The 17,726-nt window shown below is 38.1% G+C and overlaps 1 protein-coding gene across 2 annotated transcripts in view; it reads right to left on the bottom strand.

Annotated features, from left to right (window-relative positions):
* The window catches only part of PLCE1 (phospholipase C epsilon 1), a 139,583-nt gene that overhangs the window by 78,482 nt on the left and 43,375 nt on the right, over positions 1-17,726 (bottom strand). For both annotated transcript variants that reach the window (XM_063337769.1, XM_063337770.1), the window contains exon 2: positions 17,053-17,338. In XM_063337769.1, coding sequence (XP_063193839.1) covers positions 17,053-17,338 — 286 coding nt within the window. The remainder of the gene's footprint in view (positions 1-17,052; positions 17,339-17,726) is intronic.

Here is a 17,726-nt window from a genome sequence, read left to right as displayed (position 1 = left end):
GAGGGATTAGTGGAATACAGCAAACTGCAGAGAACAGGGCAGGCACATGAATAGAAACTGAAAGAAATTAAACAATAGACTACAAAGCTATTAAATCAATCTTAACTTCATAATAGAGATTCCAACATCTACGACTTGCCTCAATATCACTTCCTTTTTCCTACTTCAAATATAAATGCTTTAAATAGACATTTACGCATGCAAGCTTTTTTACAGCCTCACTAGTGAACTGCTGTAGTTCTGCTAGGCTAAATCCTGCTACAAGCAATTATTTTCTATAATTGTTTTTGTTTAGTTCATGTCATTTGGGAATTAAGTGCAAGCTAAATTAACAAAGTTATACAAGATTGCGTTCAAGCAAACAGAGCATAGCTATATGTATTATACTGTTGTAACTAGTTATCTTGTTGCAAAAATGAAAGTATTTATTCCATTTGGTATTCACAGGATTAATACACTTACTACATAAAAGCTCTTATAAACAGTCACAAGACTTTTTAATGAATTCTGTCTTTGTCATTAGCTTTAGCAGATTATACTGTGTTTGCAGTCCTTTTCTAACATGAAAGCTTTCAAAATTAGTGATTTTGCTATCCAAAAGCAAACTCAAAATTGGTACCTTCTGAGATTACTTCCTCAGATTTTAAGGTATCACCCCCTAGTCTGAACACTTCAAATGCAACTAATTCCTTCTCTAGAAGTACATAGTAAAAATTAAAAGTTCCTCTTTCCCTTCCTTGTGGTACCACTGCTACGAGCACTGGGGTTAAGGTTTAAAATGGAATTTAGGCCCAACTTTGTCAGCGATATTGTTCACATAGTAAGAAAACAAAACAGCTAGGGAAATAAAACACGTCAGCCTTGCTTTGAGCAGAGCTGGACTAAATGACCAGCACAGTCACTTCCAACCCAAACGACTCCAGGATTGTTACATGGCAGTTTAGCATTTTACCTTACAAACTATCACTTTAGTGGTGAAGTAAAAAGTTTGAAGTTTGACTGTGAGCATCACTGACCACTGGAAGAAGCTGTGCACGTGGATGGTAGTTCTAAGGCATCCTCTAAAGGCTGTACATTAGCGCTGCTGCCTTTTCAACTGCTGAGCTTCAAGTACAGAAAATTGGGTTTAAGTAAATGACGTCTTAAAAGGATGTCAGGCTGTAGCTAGAGGTCTCCATTGACATTATGCTTTACAATTCTATGAGCTGTCTTACATTCCCAAACAACATGCTCTTATTGCCCTCCTGTCTTAAAATTTGATGTGCCATCACCCATGCAATTACTAAACATGGGGTTTTTTGCCGCTCAGGTGTTCCCTTTCCTGTAAGATGTTTCTGAAAGTAGTCCCTCTGCATTCAGTCACGCGCATCTCTCTTCTCGCCACCTTTGCTGCTTTTGTCCTGCTAGTTATGACTGCCAACACCACCTATGTCCATTTTCTTCAAGTGACATTTAAAAGAAGTCCTTTTGGACTGGATCCCTCCTCTGTCAAATTCCTCTTTTATCACAATACCTACAGTGAGGTGTTTGCTGTTCCGGTCCATTTTATGTCCCACTCCCAGTAGACTTAAAGGACATCTGCTTACTTTCCCTTTACAGTAATTATTATCTATCTGAAGGTTATCATGTATGTCGAAAGCGCTTGAAGCTGGACTGTCAGCAATGACAAGACTGAGAGGACGACTGCATGGCTTTTACATGTAACCAATTTACTTTTCCCTCCCAGTAAAACTGCAAACCTATTACCCCAACATGGCATACCTAACCAACTGACAGCTTGTGATGCACTATAACCAACAAGTGCTTTTTTGCAGGCTGTTCCCCACCAGTCCTCCCATGCTGACATGAAAAGTGATATAATTTTCTGCCCAGTAGAATCAGAAAACTGTTACTTTCATGATTCCATCAACTTTGTTATTGTAGCTATTACTGAGAAATAAAATATTATAATACTAATCTTATTCTACCATCGAACAACTGGCTGTAACTTCCATTCCTTCTGACGGCCAAAAGTAATGGAACAAGAATAATCATGTTTCTCTTTTTAAAAAATGCAGTGAATTTCCAAACTATGCAAGTATTGGGGTTTGGTCTTATTTGTAGCACCCAACATGGCTGCGGTTCTTTAACTTTCAATCATATGAGAGAGAGCTCAAATATGCAGGAACATATTCTGCAAGAGACTGCTGTAAATCAAATAAAATGTAAATGTAAAATTATCATTTTCAGGCTTTTTACACAGCTTATGGAAAACACCAAGAAAGCAATTATGGTTTTTAAAAGATAATACATTTTATATACATAAAAAGAAATATTTTTAAAAGAACGTATTTTTTGCAAAAGTGAGTACATTAAATGCTGAATCTCTGAACAAAATTTTGGATAAAATTATTTTATATTTGTGTGACTAAAATGTTTATGTATTTATATTGAGTTTATGTTTTGGCCAATCAGTTGATACCCTTTAAAAAAGTTATATACTCAAAATAAAAGTATCAACTTTTCATTCTGAACTATTTGTTCTTTTTAAATCAAATAATTCCACACAGACAAAACAAGACTGTTTTTTCCCCTTGATGTTCAAAAGAAGTTTTGGTTTTGTGGGGGGTTGGCTGTTTCTTTTGCATAAAAAAAAAGTCTAGTATTTGTGGGGTTTGTGAGCAAATAGAAATCCTAGTTACAGATACAGTTCTAGTTGTATCTCTGTATATAGGAATTTAAAATTGTTGTCTTTTTTTAAAGCAATTCACTCTATATATGGTTATAGAAAATTCCTGAAGTCTTTTCCTTCCAAACATTAAGCTTGTATGGAAAATCCTACAACCATCTTCAATACAACCAGTACCTACAGCCAGCACTTCTTTCTCTTTTCTGTTCCATGAACATATTCGAATGGTTTGTTGACAGCTTTTAGGAGGTTTTACATTCACAAATATTTTACCTATGAGGTATACAAGAACTACGTGACATAATTCGATTCCTTTTGCTTCATGGAAGTCGCAAAACAGCATATTATGAAGATCTGAAACCTAGAAGAAAATTCTACTTTTAATGTTAATTTGCTTTCTCAACTTGAGGACACTATCAAGCTTAAATAATAACAAAACTATCTCATAGTTCCTCACCACAAATAAGTTCATAAAATATTCATTACATTTTCTCAGTCAAGAAAGTGCCTACAGTGACACAAAACCAGAACAATTACTATGACGTAATTCTTCTCAGCAAATATGGCAAAAGAATTCTTTTCTGACCACACTAACCATTTTTTGATCTTTTTAAGTTCAAATTAGTTACTGTACTGGATTCTTAGCTTGAGTTACTAATGCCATAATGGTTTATTGTGATTTTTTTGTTAAAATTATTTTTGTTTAATTTATTCACCAATAAAAATGACATTTTAAAGATCTCTAAAAAGATCTAACAAGTCTTTAACCTACAAATTCTAGTATGACCTTGTGCAACACAGGATGGTCGAGTACATGAAAATGAACTCAGACGTTTGGCACATTACACCCTTCTGAGATTTGCAGAAGTCTCAATACGGTTCCAGTGGCTGAAGTTCCATAGATGGACGTAGTAGGAAATGGTAGTATTACCTACAAATATTCTAAAAACAAGTGTAGTCAAAAAAAACACCATGTGTTTTAATGGCTTTAGGTATAGCTATTTTCAGGGTCAGAGCTCAACGACTAACAATGTTTCCAATCCGAACTCTTCTGAATTTCAATCTGAAACTTCTGGAAACTCAGTAGAAGAGCAATTTATTTGAAAAAAACAAAACCTATGAGAATTTTTAGAAAATGTCGGACATGTTTATGATACTTCAATAACTACTCCACTTTTATAAGGAAATATCCATGTTAAAGTAAGCTTTGTTCAATTTCTTTGCAGAGCTTTGCAATTTAGTTCTGAATAAGCAAATACAGGTGAACAACTTCAGATGAAATCTTCTTCAAATCTAACAGTAACATATTAAAGGCATTCCAAACTATAGTTTTTCCAGACTGAGATTTCTCCCCCGCCAAGAAAAATGCTCTCAGAAGACACCACTTCTGCCTGTGGCAACATGGTTAAGTCAAAAGGTATGTATCTGTGCTTTACTCCAAAATACCAGAGGAAAGAGAAATTGAAATGGTGATTGAGGCGGGGAGAGAGGAGACCTAATACAACAGCATCAGATCTGTCCCCTTTCTAGGTTTGAACACTTTATAGAGAAAGCTGAAAATGTGCATAAAATCCGTTGTACCAAGTCCAAGGGAAATGAAGGATAAAAATATTTAATTGCTGTACAATTGTGCAGTCCTTAAAATTAATCACAAGAACCAATTCAAGGTACTTTCAGCATCCAATTGTATTTCTAGTTCTTCTATTGTTGTTTGGTATTTTGTAGGCAAAATATTTTCAGCTCATGCTTGATAAATCTCATGGGTAATTTACTTATTTCAGGATTATTAAAATGTGTAGTAATGCATTTTTATACATAACAACTATTTCCAAAGCGAACACTTAAACAATAGAAAACTATGTCAATAAGAAGTCCCATAAATAAATACGAAACAAATTATACACTAACAAAAATTCTCCTATCAGCTTATTTTCTAGAAAATGCTTGCATCATTTTACCTCAAATCGAACCTAAAAACATTGGTTATCACTGACTGAATAAAGGGATTAAAACCACCATTAATTTGCAATTAATACAAATACACTTCATATGGGGCCTTTTTTTTTTTTCTGTGCTGTCTAAATCACTGAGGTGAAAATAAAGGGTTTGACAACAAATACAACCTTTCTATTGCAATGGGATCCTACCTCTCTGAACGGTGAATGTTTGTCATAGCCTTTAGCTAACAGACAGATTAGGGAAATGGGAGGGTTAGCACATAAAAGACATTCCTTTCACAGAGTAAAATTTTATTAACGTTCATTCAAATTACACATGCTACTTTTAAAAAAATGTAAATATACCTGTTTCTTTATGACCAGTTACTAGCAAAACATTTCTTTTATATGCTGCTATGCACTCATGTAATTCAGAAGGGGAAAAAAAATAATTAACTGATTTAAGCATCCACAAAACATAAATTGGTCACAAGTTACAAACTTGTATACTGAAGATTCAAGAACAAAAGCTTGCTCAAGAGAAAAAAAGCAGAAGTGGATTTACATTCAAAAATACATTACTAACTTGTAAAATTTGAGTAATTTATAAACTTTAGGGAAGAAAATAATTATCTGGTCCTTATACTTTTAAAAATTTTTACTATAGCTGACGTTCATATTTTGTCCAGGATTTTTTGTAACAGTCACTTATTTTTGTAGAATAAGAAACAAAGGAAAGTCCCACAACATAATTTGATATCAAAATAGTTGCAACGTGAATGAAATAAATGCAAAGTATACCTAAATTTCTTATAAATATTTATATTATATTTCATTTTGAACAAGTTGAAATACAAAATACACAGTTAAAACAGGGAGGATTTTAAATTCCTACTGTTTATATTTAATCCCTACTTCAGTTTCCACCTAGAAACAGTTTTAAGTGTCCTTAAAGCACTGTTATTAAAAGCAGACGTTATAGATCCAACACTAGATTAGAAACCCCTTACCCAATCTAATTCTAACTCTGGAAATAAAACTATCACTTTAAGTCCCTACACATAATCACAACTGTGTACTATGGGCCACAGAAATGCAAATCTTACCAGCAAAAGCGTCTTCCATTGAATCTTGGATTCCTCCTAAAAATGCCAGAAGAGCAGGTACTTCCAATACCACAGAAAGTCTGTACGCTGCACTTGTCCAAACTAACAGTCAGGCAACAGCTGCTCAGTTTAAAGCTACAAACTGTGGCAAAATGCATAACTGACATGCCTTGTGTAAGCCACGAAGAAGACATGCATTTGGCTGGCTCACTGAAAGGTCAGGTTACCCACCTCCCCAAATAAAAGCTGGAACACTGGGATTTGAATGGAAGGAAGTTTAGAAATTAAGGATGAACATACATCCTGCTAAGACTAAAAGCATTTGATTTTGACAGCAGAGTTATAAACAAGAACAACTTAAATTCTGCTGGATTTTTGTCTTTAAATATATTAAGAAATAAGTTAGCCTACATCCAAGCTTTTGTACAAGTTATATTTATATCAGTGTTGTTTAAACAGGCCAAGAGCAATAAACGAAGTTAGTTTTGTTTTAGGAAACTTCAGCTGAAGCATTACAAAAACCGCGCCATGGGTTTCTTTATTAGCAAATGCCTTACCTTTACAGCTATCATGCACTCTGCACTACAGTCTCTAATAAAAGGCAATAGCATGAGCTTTAACCCTAACAATTCTATGATTCTACGATTCTATGACTTAGGCAACAATCCAAAAAAGTTTCTACGAGTGGCAAAGAAGAAGAAAACCTCCCCAAGGCTTCCAGAAGTGTGATGAACTGTAAAGAAACGACAAATAGAGGGACTTAAAAAGCACAGCCTTTCAGGCTGCATCTATGTTAGTAAACTGCATAGACACCAAAACTGCCTTGATCCCAGCAGCCATTAATATCAGGCTCTGGCATTTTTATCACGTCTCCCTCATTCTAACCTTAGCCTTGTCTACACACCGTGTACATCACTTTTACAAGCAGCAGGACTACATCAGTGAAAAGTTAGTTATGAAATTTGCTAGAGTAAACAAGACTGAAAAACAACACACTGCCACAAGAAACCTTTCTCCATTTCCCCAGGAAGTCTGAGAGAGCGATCCGTGCAGAACTGGAATGTGAGCAGTACACTTGGAGTCACTTTGTTTATACGGTGAATATATGTCTTGTCTGAAAAACCTCTACTGGAGGAACGATTGTGGAACCCGGCCAATGCATCATTATTTTTTCATTGACAATACCAGCATATTCTTTCTTAATTGGAAGAAAGACAATTTAGTGCTGTTTCCAACTGCCAGCTGAAAACTAGCATGCTTACATTTCTGAAGAATTCATGTTAAATATGATAACATAAGGACCCCCATGGAGATACAGTATAGAATTTAAAAATTAATTTTATTTATAAATACGAATTCTATTAATGCTATCTCCCTACAAAAGCACAAAGTAAACCACCAGATTAAACATTTCTCGTCATTATAGGGTCAATCCTAAAGACTTTTCCACTCATTATAAAAGCAAATATCTGAAAACCTAAGTAAAAAATCAGAATGTTCTTCATTCTACAAAGAAGACTGTACAGTATATCTAAGAATTTAACCCCCAGAAAACTATGCCTAGGTGTAAATAAAACAGCATTTTCATGCAAAAATTGATTTACTTCTAATTTGTTTCCTAGAAACAAAACTTCAAGGGAATCTTTAGAGATGACTCTTGAGTCATCTTGAGGCTTGAGATCCTTGGGGTTTTTTGCTTATGATTGACATGCTAAAATAAACATACCCAAAAAGTTCCATTCTGCGCTTTAAAAGTTCCCATGGACACTACTTTTACAAGGCCCATTCAAACAAACGTTCAGACCTTTAAGATAATAAACAATAATAAGCGGTTTAGGGATTAACTATCTGCACTTAGAATCCCATTTAATTTTTTCTACAGACTAATGACTCTTCATAAAAAAAATAAGTAGTTTGATTATAAAACTAACATCACTTTGCAAAAACTTCTGCTCTTTCAGCTTCGTCCACAGGCATCAGTATGTCCTCCATTCCATTCCTCACAACAAATAGCAGTCAGACTCATTCTATGAATTAAACTCTTTTTTCTGCTGGTGGAAACAGCAGCCATAGACTACCCACAAAAATATTGCTGTGAGCAGAGACTCAGCTACACAAGTTAGAGGATCGTCAGTGTACCAAAGTGCCACATATATTATTGGAAATAAAATCTATACAAACCCATCTGAAACTCAGTTCTGTTTCTTAACTGCTTAGCTCTATACACTGGTTAAGAAATCAAGATCCATACAAACATGTACCGTCCTGTACCATGGAGTGTGATACCTGTTGTGCCAAAGGACCAATTTTACAGATTAAAACATTTGTAATTATTTTACTTAGATTACTTACACTAGTTAACTTCAGTCTACTCCCTGGAACAGTTATGTATCTTTTCATCTTGCAGCACTTACCTTACTGAACCCAGAAAGATGACTATAAGGACGAAATAAGCTATGCTGGCAGAGTTTAAGTCTTTGTGCCTAGAATGTATTAAACATGTTGGATTAAAGTAAGTTTTTGTTAAACTAATGTTGGCAAGGATCCTGCTTAAGTCCTTCCTCTACTGCCCTTGCTGTGACCAACCTGGCTGCAACCAGGCCTGACCAGAAGGTGACAGGTCTGAGAGACAGACTGCAGTGATCTTTCCGCTCTGCCAGTTTAAGGAGACAACCATCGTAGCCAGCTCCAGACAGTCCTAGGTGTCCCCCGGCTACAGCTGTCCTCTCCAATCTTTCTCCTTCTTTTGGCCATCTCAGCCTTTATCTGTGCTTCCTGCACGTCACTCCTAATCTGCACCTGACCAAATGACCTGCACTTGTTCCTGGTCCTCCTGATGTACGTCCTGGAGTCAACCAAGTAGCATGAAATTCTTGGTTTCCTGACCCACACCCTTGCCTCAGGCCACATTACCTACTTACTGTCTGAGATATCTTCTGGATTTGATCTCCTTTCTTACAGCGTGTTGCCTGACTCATCTTCTTACCTTAGGTTCTCAGCCTGAGACACCGTTTCATCTTTCCAAGTCTTAATCTCAGCTCATTTGGCTTTATCCCTCACTTTAGCTGGTCTTAACCTTTAGGCCCAAAGGTTAAGCAGACCACAGAGCTGCTAAATCATGTCAGCCTTCCTCAGTCTGTGCACATAAAGCCTGTACTGCTCATGACTTCCAACATACAGCTGTCAGACAACAGCCCCAGCTTCCAGCATCATGGAATTCCACCAATATTGTAATAATAAGCCTTGTGCAGAGGGTACAAGTAACAGCAGTGGGAAAAGCCACAGAGACTTGGATCCTGTTTGCTGCCCAGTCTTTGCTGATGGCAAAGTCTGATTACAGGAAAAGGTTAATCTCTGAATCCTGAGGGATGAATGAAGTAGCTTTTCTTAAGATCAATACAGTCTGCCTGGATGTTCACGACAAATTAGTTTCCTTCTGTTCTTGGTCAAAAATTGTCATTGTCTTGTCAATGGGTTCTGAGTAACCTTTGTCTGGAAGATGAACAAGAGTAATCAAGGATGTCGTCTGATATATATCACTTAAGAAAGTGCCATCAGACTTAAGCAACTTTGAAAGATGCTAAAGTGAAAAGAATATTGATTTGAAATGTTTGCTGTCTGCTCCATCCTCAGACACCTCTTTTTACTTTTCTTAGATTACACTTTTATTACACTTTACACTTAGATTATTCGCATTCTTAGATTACAAAGCTACAGATGCTATCCTTGCAATGGGGTTCAGGGGCGGGGATGCAGAAAGGACAGGTACAAGTTTCTTCCCAGCAATGACTCTGGACACAGGCATCAAATACAAAGCACAAACATTTTCACATACCCTAGTTCCTTCCTTAAGATTTAAAAAAGACCCAAACCTTTTTTCCATTTTCTGTAAAAAAATTGTCAACACCACATGAACTCTGACAATGACTGAGTCTACAAATATGATTCCAGTGAAAGTTCTGGCCCGTTAACAACTATGAACAAACTTCTGTAACAATCAATTTGTAAGAAACAGAACAGGCTGAGAAGCAGGATTTCCTTTCTCCAGGAAGAAATCTGGTTTCAATCCAAATCCCATTGAAAGACACTCTCAAAACGTCTTACTAACCAGAAATTCTGTTACATGTGGAGGTGCCGAAACAGTGCAGCTGAAATGTCTTCGGTGTTACTACATGAAGATTACGTTCTCTGTAGTAACAAAGATGCTGACAAGGATGTGAATGTCACTGACCAGCTGTGGGAACTTCAGGCATCTGTGGTTCCCGGGAGTCCACCCTCAGACTGTCCCTGTGCTACTGGGACTGGAGCTGCAGCTCCTCAGCTGGGAGCCGTACCGCTCTGTGAGCCATCGGAGAGCAGGGCTTGCAGGCTCACTGCTCCACACCCAAGAGATGAGTCTTCTACAGAGCAGGCCCTACATGAGCTTTTAAAGACTCTCAGTCCCCCATCCACATGACTGAGAATTCTGGCTTCAGAGGCTCCTCTGGAACTAACAACACTGGCAGCTGGTCTGCCTGCAAGACCGTTCCAGCCCTGGGGACTCAGAGCATTTAGGGTCCTTAGCTACCGAACCAAACCTTAGAACAGTATTCCCTAGAGTCGGACTACTTGTGACTGTAAGGTTCATTGCTCAGGTCACTAAATAACTCCTGAAGGATTGAACATGAAGAACTCACAATATGCTCAGTGCTAGAGAGACAAAAAAAAACAGGAGCACAGCCCAGCATTAGGGACTCTGTGTTTGCAGGATCCTTATTTCCAGGGCAGATATTGCATAAAATCCCTAACTCCAGAGCGTATAAGGTTTTGAGAAGTCTTCCTTTTAAATCATGAAGGACATTCACCATTAAAGTAATGGGCTCCTCTTTAAACGGATTATGCAAGAGAGCGCTCAACTATATCTCCAGGAATTGCAAACATTTTGAAGGAAAAGTAGTGGAATGTTGTCTCGTCCAGAAGAGGTCCACCAAACATAAATCTGACAGATCTTCTCAAGACTAGCTGATACAGACTGGTTTTAATAAACAGATTCACTTCCACTTTTGAAGCTTTTTAAGAACTGTCTCGAAAGTCGTTCCAAGTGCAGTAATAATTACTCCAGAGTTGACAACCATCTAAATTGTGTCCACAGTTTCATGTCCGTACTGCAGCTTAACTCATAGCAAAGCTGAGGAATGGTTTTGCATGGTGAAAGATACACATCTACTTGACATGGACCTTGCTATTATGTTATATATCTTTGGCACAAGACACAATCTCTATGTGGGCTGCCCCTTAGAGCAATTCAGAAATCATGAAGTGTGGAATTCAGTAGCCCACCCATTCTTGTTTCATATACATTATTAAAAGACCTTTTTCTTCAAATCATTTGTCACTAGTAATTTTAGAATAAGATGCATATACAACCCTCCTACTCCCAAACATTTTACAAAATAAAACTAGAATTACTAAAATAATCCATATTTTTCAATCAAATAAAAATAGAATCCTCTTAACTTTAGAATGTATTTGCATAATGCCTGCACAAAGGTAATGATCACAACATCCTTCTAAGTTGGAGAGATACGGACTTGATGGGTGGACTGTTCGGTGGATAAGGAACTGGCTGGATGGTCACATCTAGAGAGTGGTGGTCAATGTCTCGATGTCCAGATGGAGAGGGGTCACAAATGGTGTCCCTCAGGGATCCGTACTGGGATCGGTGCTGTTCCAACATCTTCATCAATGACATAGACAGTGTGATCAAGTGCACCCTCAGCAAGTTTGACGACAACACTAAGCTGAGTGGTGTGGTTCATGTGCCAGAGGGACAGGATGTCATCCAGAGGGACCTGGACGAGCTAGAGAGGTGGACACGAGCAAACCTTATGAAGTTCAACAAGGCCAAGTGCAAGGTCCTACACTTGGGTCGGGACAATCCTTGCTATCAATACAGGCTGGGGGATGATGTGATAGAGAGCAGCCCTGCGGAAAAGGACTTGGGGGTACTCGTAGATGAAAAGCTGGACACGAGCCAACAATGTGTGCTTGCAGCCCAGAAGGTCAATCGCATCCTGGGCTGCATCAAAAGAACCATGGCCAGCAGATCCAGAGAGGTGATTCTCCCCCTCTACTCTGCTCTCGTGAGACCCCACCTGGAGTACTGTGTCCAGCTCTGGAGCCCTCAGCGCAAGAAGGACACGGACCTGTTGGAGCGAGTCCAGAGGAGGGCCACGAAGATGATCTGAGGGCTGGAGCACCTCTCCTATCAAGACAGGCTGCGAGAGTTGGGGTTGTTCAGCCTGGAGAAGAGAAGGCTCCAGGGAGACCTTATAGCAGCCTTCCAGTGCCTGAAGGAGGCCTACAGGAAAGCTGGGGAGGGGCTGTTTGCAAGGGCATGTAGCAATAGGACGAAGGGCAATGGTTTTAAACTAGAGCAGGGTAGGTTTAGATTAGACATTAGGATGAAGTTCTTTACAATGAGGGTGGCGAGACACTGGAACAGGTTGTCCAGAGAGGTGGTGGTGGCCCCATCCCTGGAGACATTCAAAGCCAGGCTTGATGAGGCTCTGAGCAATCTGATCTAGTTGAAGATGTCCCTGCTTACTGCAGGGGGGTTGGACTAGATGACCTTTAAAGGTCCCTTCCAACCCTACACATTCTATCATTCTATGATATGTTTAAATAAAGTACATGGCAATGTACTAAAATATTAATCACAGCATGTTTTAAACACAGTTGTAAACCTACGTTATAGGTAAACATTTTGATGAAGTCCTATTAAGTCATTGTACTGAAATTCATAACACATATACAAATATCTAAGGCAATTTAGAGATCTCTGACTCAGGACACAACTTGATAAAATGGTGCACTCAGTGGCACTACTAGGCCAAAGTGACTTTGCCCTTTATTGTTCTCCTCTTTTACAGGATTTTTTTGAAGTTAAATCAGTTTCTAGGAACAAGAACCCAAGAAGAAGAGAGAGATGATCAAAGCTGATGCCAGCATTGACACCTACCATCAGTTCAGAGCCTCAGTAAAAGTTTACACAAACTTTTATTCTAATACGCAAGAGTATTTGTCATTGTCTAACACTGTAAGTAGTAACATGCAGTAGAGCGAGACTTCAATAGCACCTTTATGTAGCGCATCTTTACAAGGTAAAGATCTGTTGAACTGGATCCACCTCAATAATGTTTTCCCATAATTACTTCATAATTTATGAATATGAATAATAATAATAATAATAAATCACCACTTCTTTCAGCTTTTATTCACAATGGTTTTAGGTATTACAACATTTATAGGACACAAAGGAAGTCTGAGTTCAAATTTCTGAGTGGTAGAACACTTAGTAGATAGTTCAAGAATTCTTTTATTTATGCTTATATAACATTGCAAATTACTTTTGAAGGTATTTTAAAATAAATCTATATAATCTTGTTTTCATAATTCATTCTAGTTCCACCTACGTCAGTGCTATTGGTGTTCGCATTTTCATTTGCTAGTGCTTTCTTTTATTTGTTTCAAGTAATCAACATGCTTTCTGCCATTGGGCATGCCTACATCTGTAGAATGAAGTATGGAGCAATCACGCTCTAACTAGCACCATCTCAGCTAGTAACATCACCAGAAAAGGTCATGTTTAGGATTATTAACTGAGGCTGCCTAAATTTTTTTCAAACCAACCACTATAGGGGATTTCCCTGCATCATGACATTACTCCAGTTCAGGTCTGAATAAGTCAGCAACAGGTCAAGTGTCTCTACACTGCACTATCCTGCACAAACCAGATGTCTATAATTTCCTTCTTTCATCACATCTGTGCTCTCCTGCACTTCCATCAGGACCTTTATGTTTGAATCTTAGATTGTACTAGGACATCTTCCTAGATTGCAAATCCTTTTTTAAGTACAATTTTAAAGGAAAAACTGTAAGACATGTTCTAATACAAAAATGAAAAAATAAATTAAATACAAAGACCTGAGAACCTATGCTTTAAGTTTTTGTGGAAGCAAGCCAACACTTGAAAACCTGTCCTGTCACAGCTTGTGAAACACAGCAACGACAAACATTTGCTATTCCTGATCACAACAGTAGAAACAAAATCAGAGAAGGCATCTTCCCTCCATTCTTCAACAGGCTGAGCAACGTGAAGAAACCTAACCTAAAAGATATAATGCTAATTTCCTGTTGCTGATACTAATTCAGGGCAGTGCAAAGCACTGAAATTACTGCATGGGCACTCACAACCTCTGACTGTGAAAGCAAATATTTATTTTCATCTCCCTGGTCTCTCTTAACTTCGATATACTGCTGTCTTGTCTGAGAAAGGCTGGTAGGGCCCTGACGAAATGCACAACAGGTCTCCAAACCGCAAGTGCTGATGGAAATATCGCCTTCACTATTGTACTGGTTTTGGCTGGGTCAGAGTTAATTTTCTTCAGGGTAGCTCACATGGGGCTATGTTTTGGATTTGTGACCAAAACAGTGTAGATAACACAGGGATGTTTTAGTTATTGCTGGACAGTGCTTGCACAGCATCAGGCCTTTTCTGTTTCTCATGCTGCCCTGCCAGCAAGTAGGCTGAGGGAGCACAGAAGTTCAACGGGGACACAGACAGGGCAGCTGACTCCAACTGACCCAAGGATATTCCATACCACGTGACGTCATGCTCAGTAATAAAAGCAGGGGGAAAGAGGAAGAAGGGGGTACATTTGGAGTTACGGCATTTGTCTTCCCAAGCAACCGTTACACATGATGAAGTTCTGTTTTCCCATAAACAGCCAAATATCTGCCTGCTGATGGGAAGTAGTGAACAAATATTTTACTTTCTTGTATGAGCAGCTTTTTCTTTATCTATTAAACTGCTTTCATCTCAATCCATGAATTTTCACACTTTTTACCCTTCCAATTCTCTCCCCCATCCCTCCAGGGGATGGGGGGCAGTGAGTGGCAGCATGGCACTTAGCTGCCTACCAGGGTTAAACCACAACTACTATTAAACCACAACACGACCAATAGATACCCTTTTCAACATCTCCAAACAACTACTAAGTGAAGCGTTACAGTGATATGCTGTATCCTGTGATAAATCCTCCACTGCATTTGACAACAGAGTTGTTACCCATGTTAATTAAAAGTCCTCAGGTTTAGATGAGATTAGCTTACCTTTGATGTTAAATCCATCAGTAAGAGAGGATGGCAGACAGATGAAAATAACGTTTTTATCAATCTGCACGGACAGGACAATTTTCTTTCTTAAAAGGTACACACCCATGAATGATAACTGCAGCTCTGAATTCAGAATACTGCTGGATTCCTTGCTAATGCTAATGTCTCAGTTAATAACATCGCCAAGTAACACTCTGTAAATGTTTTCAGAGAAGACTCTGTTACGATAGCTTTGTCATTTCTTAGCTATATTGAATCACTGTGATATACCTGAACATGGACATCCAGAAAACTGCAACACTCCAAAGCTGCAGCACATCTCTTCCTCACCAGAGACCACTACAGTAAGTCATACCTAGACAGTAAATCAAATCTCTACAATAAATCAAACCTCTACTGTCTACACAGGTTGTCTGTGGAATTGCAATTCTTTGCTTTTTCTTTAAGGTCTCACTTGCTTGGCCTCAGAATACGACAACAGAAGCATACACCATGCAATACAGGCGCCACAGAGATCCCCAAACTAGTGCAAAGTGTGCTGTACACAGAGCACACGCATGCAGTCATTAGCTCAGGCTCTATAAAAAGATACAGCCATATTAGCATGTCAGTGAGCCTGAGCTAATTGCTGCTGGTTCCAGCTTCAGAACTCAGGCGGAGCCTCCAGCTCTATGGTGACAGTCACTAGCTGGGCTTTTCGGGCACTGCAGCAACATGCCCCATGGAGGATGACATTTGTACTCAGGGGACAGAGCATCCTTAGAGTCTCGATCAGGTCTGGGGCATCAAAACCCTGTGCTCCCTTCTCCCACTCTGTAGGAAGAAGGTCCACCACACTGCACCACTAAGTACACGGCTCAGTTCTTTAATCTTACTTTCCAGAGCTGTCACAGGAATGCACATGTTTGTTTTTCTTAAGCACTCGTCTCCCAGGAACAAATAAAAATAGAAAAAATAATAATAAAAAGGAAACGCCCTACCAAAATAGGACACTGTACTGTACGTACCTGTCCCTCACAGACAATGAGGGTATGTGAAGCTAGTAATGCTGCTGAACATACTGCTGAAATTCACTCAGCTGCTAGTTTGTCATCTCTACCTGTTCTCATACCATTTTCGTGCCCCTCTCTGTCATTCAATTCACCTGAAGAGAGACTAATTCAAACTAGAAAGGGACATTCTGATATAAAAATAAGACAACCTGATCTGAGCACAAACTGTATCATTATTTGTCTGTAAATATAAGTTCAATATCTGCACTAGTTAAGCAACTGCACTGAGAATTCTGTACTGATTTTGTCATATTACTGTAAAATTTTCAGCTAGCCATAATATCCACGATTTATTCTCCAACTGTACAACTGAGACACTACATGCTTTTGTTACAGTACATCAGATGATGACAAATCCCAAAATGCTTGAGTACCTTAGGAAATATTCAAGGCATTAATTAAAAATGAATGTAAAACGCAGTTACTATTCTGTAAAAAACCCTGTTTTAATGCGATGAATTTGTACCAAGAATGCCTTTGTCCTGTTTAACTTCAAAACCTGACCAAACTAAATCACAAAATGGTATTCTTACTGCACATGAGGATGATCAGCATGGAAAGTTAGTACATAACATCCATCCTCCAATATGTGTTTTCCACATGGACAATACCCATGTTATTTGAAATGATCCAGTACTGGAAAGATGATGGATCCAGGAGAAGACCAACAATCGGTCAGTAATGAATTGTACATACTTACCACACAGTGCTATGCTGACAGCTAGCTGTATAATGAAAACAATAATAACTGAGTATATACTCCTTTCTCAGCAGAAGCACTTGGTCAATGAGAAATACTATACAAAGAAACACCCTAACAAAAATCACTTAGGCATTAACTTTGGATGCAGACGGGAATATTTCTAAAAAGAAAAAAAAAAACAACTGAAAAGATTTTTGTTTTGTAATAAGAATCTTTTCAGTTTTGCATGCATTTTTATTTTATTAAACTAATTTAGCTAGTCATTATGGCACATTATGATTGCAAAGGAAAAACTTTGAAAACATGAAAATCTTTTTTATCTGTTAACTTCATATGTGAGTATATAAACTACAGAATATTACATAGCAGTATATATTTTGCAGTACATCCCATACTTAAAGTGGACAGGGTTCAAAAATTAAATCATTACCTTTAAGCATTGTTCTTCCAGTTGATCCTCCGAAGATATTTAAAAGACCACTTCTTGCTCCTAATGATGTAGTTGCTTCTAGTAAAGCACCAGTTATATAGTTAGAGAGTGCAGTCCTCTGTAAAGTGGCACGATATTGACAGTATGCACCTGTTACACATGGTTCTACACAAAACCCACCATCTTTGCATATACAGTCTGTAGCAAACGTTGGGAGCTTTCTCAGAAGATAAGGAAAATATTCAAAAGCATCTTCTGCTCCTTCTTCTCTCACTGTATTGAAGATCTGTGAAGAATGCAAAAGCATGAACTGTTAGTTCATTTACCTAAGATAATAAACCGAACACCAACAAATTCCGAAGTAGCATGACTTGTAAAGTTCAACAGCCTCTGCAAAAAGGCACTGAGTTAAAACACTGCATTTATGCATTAAACCTGAAATATCTATGAATCCAACACCAATTTGCGAAGATTTTTGAGATGCGTTCGCAAGCCAGATATTTAAATAAGATAGCATTCTGGCTTTCAATCTAATGATTGAAAATCATTAAAAATCATTTCAATCTAATGATTCAAAATCATTAAAAAATGCCACATCAACACATCTGGGCAACATTTAAAATAAAGAATATACACAAAATTATTCATAAGACTATTAAACCTACTGTACGTTC

The sequence above is a fragment of the Chroicocephalus ridibundus genome, chromosome 6 (assembly GCF_963924245.1).
Source record: "Chroicocephalus ridibundus chromosome 6, bChrRid1.1, whole genome shotgun sequence".
In the NCBI taxonomy this organism is placed as follows: Eukaryota; Metazoa; Chordata; class Aves; order Charadriiformes; family Laridae; genus Chroicocephalus; species Chroicocephalus ridibundus.
This window is presented reverse-complemented; position numbering and strand designations above follow the sequence as displayed.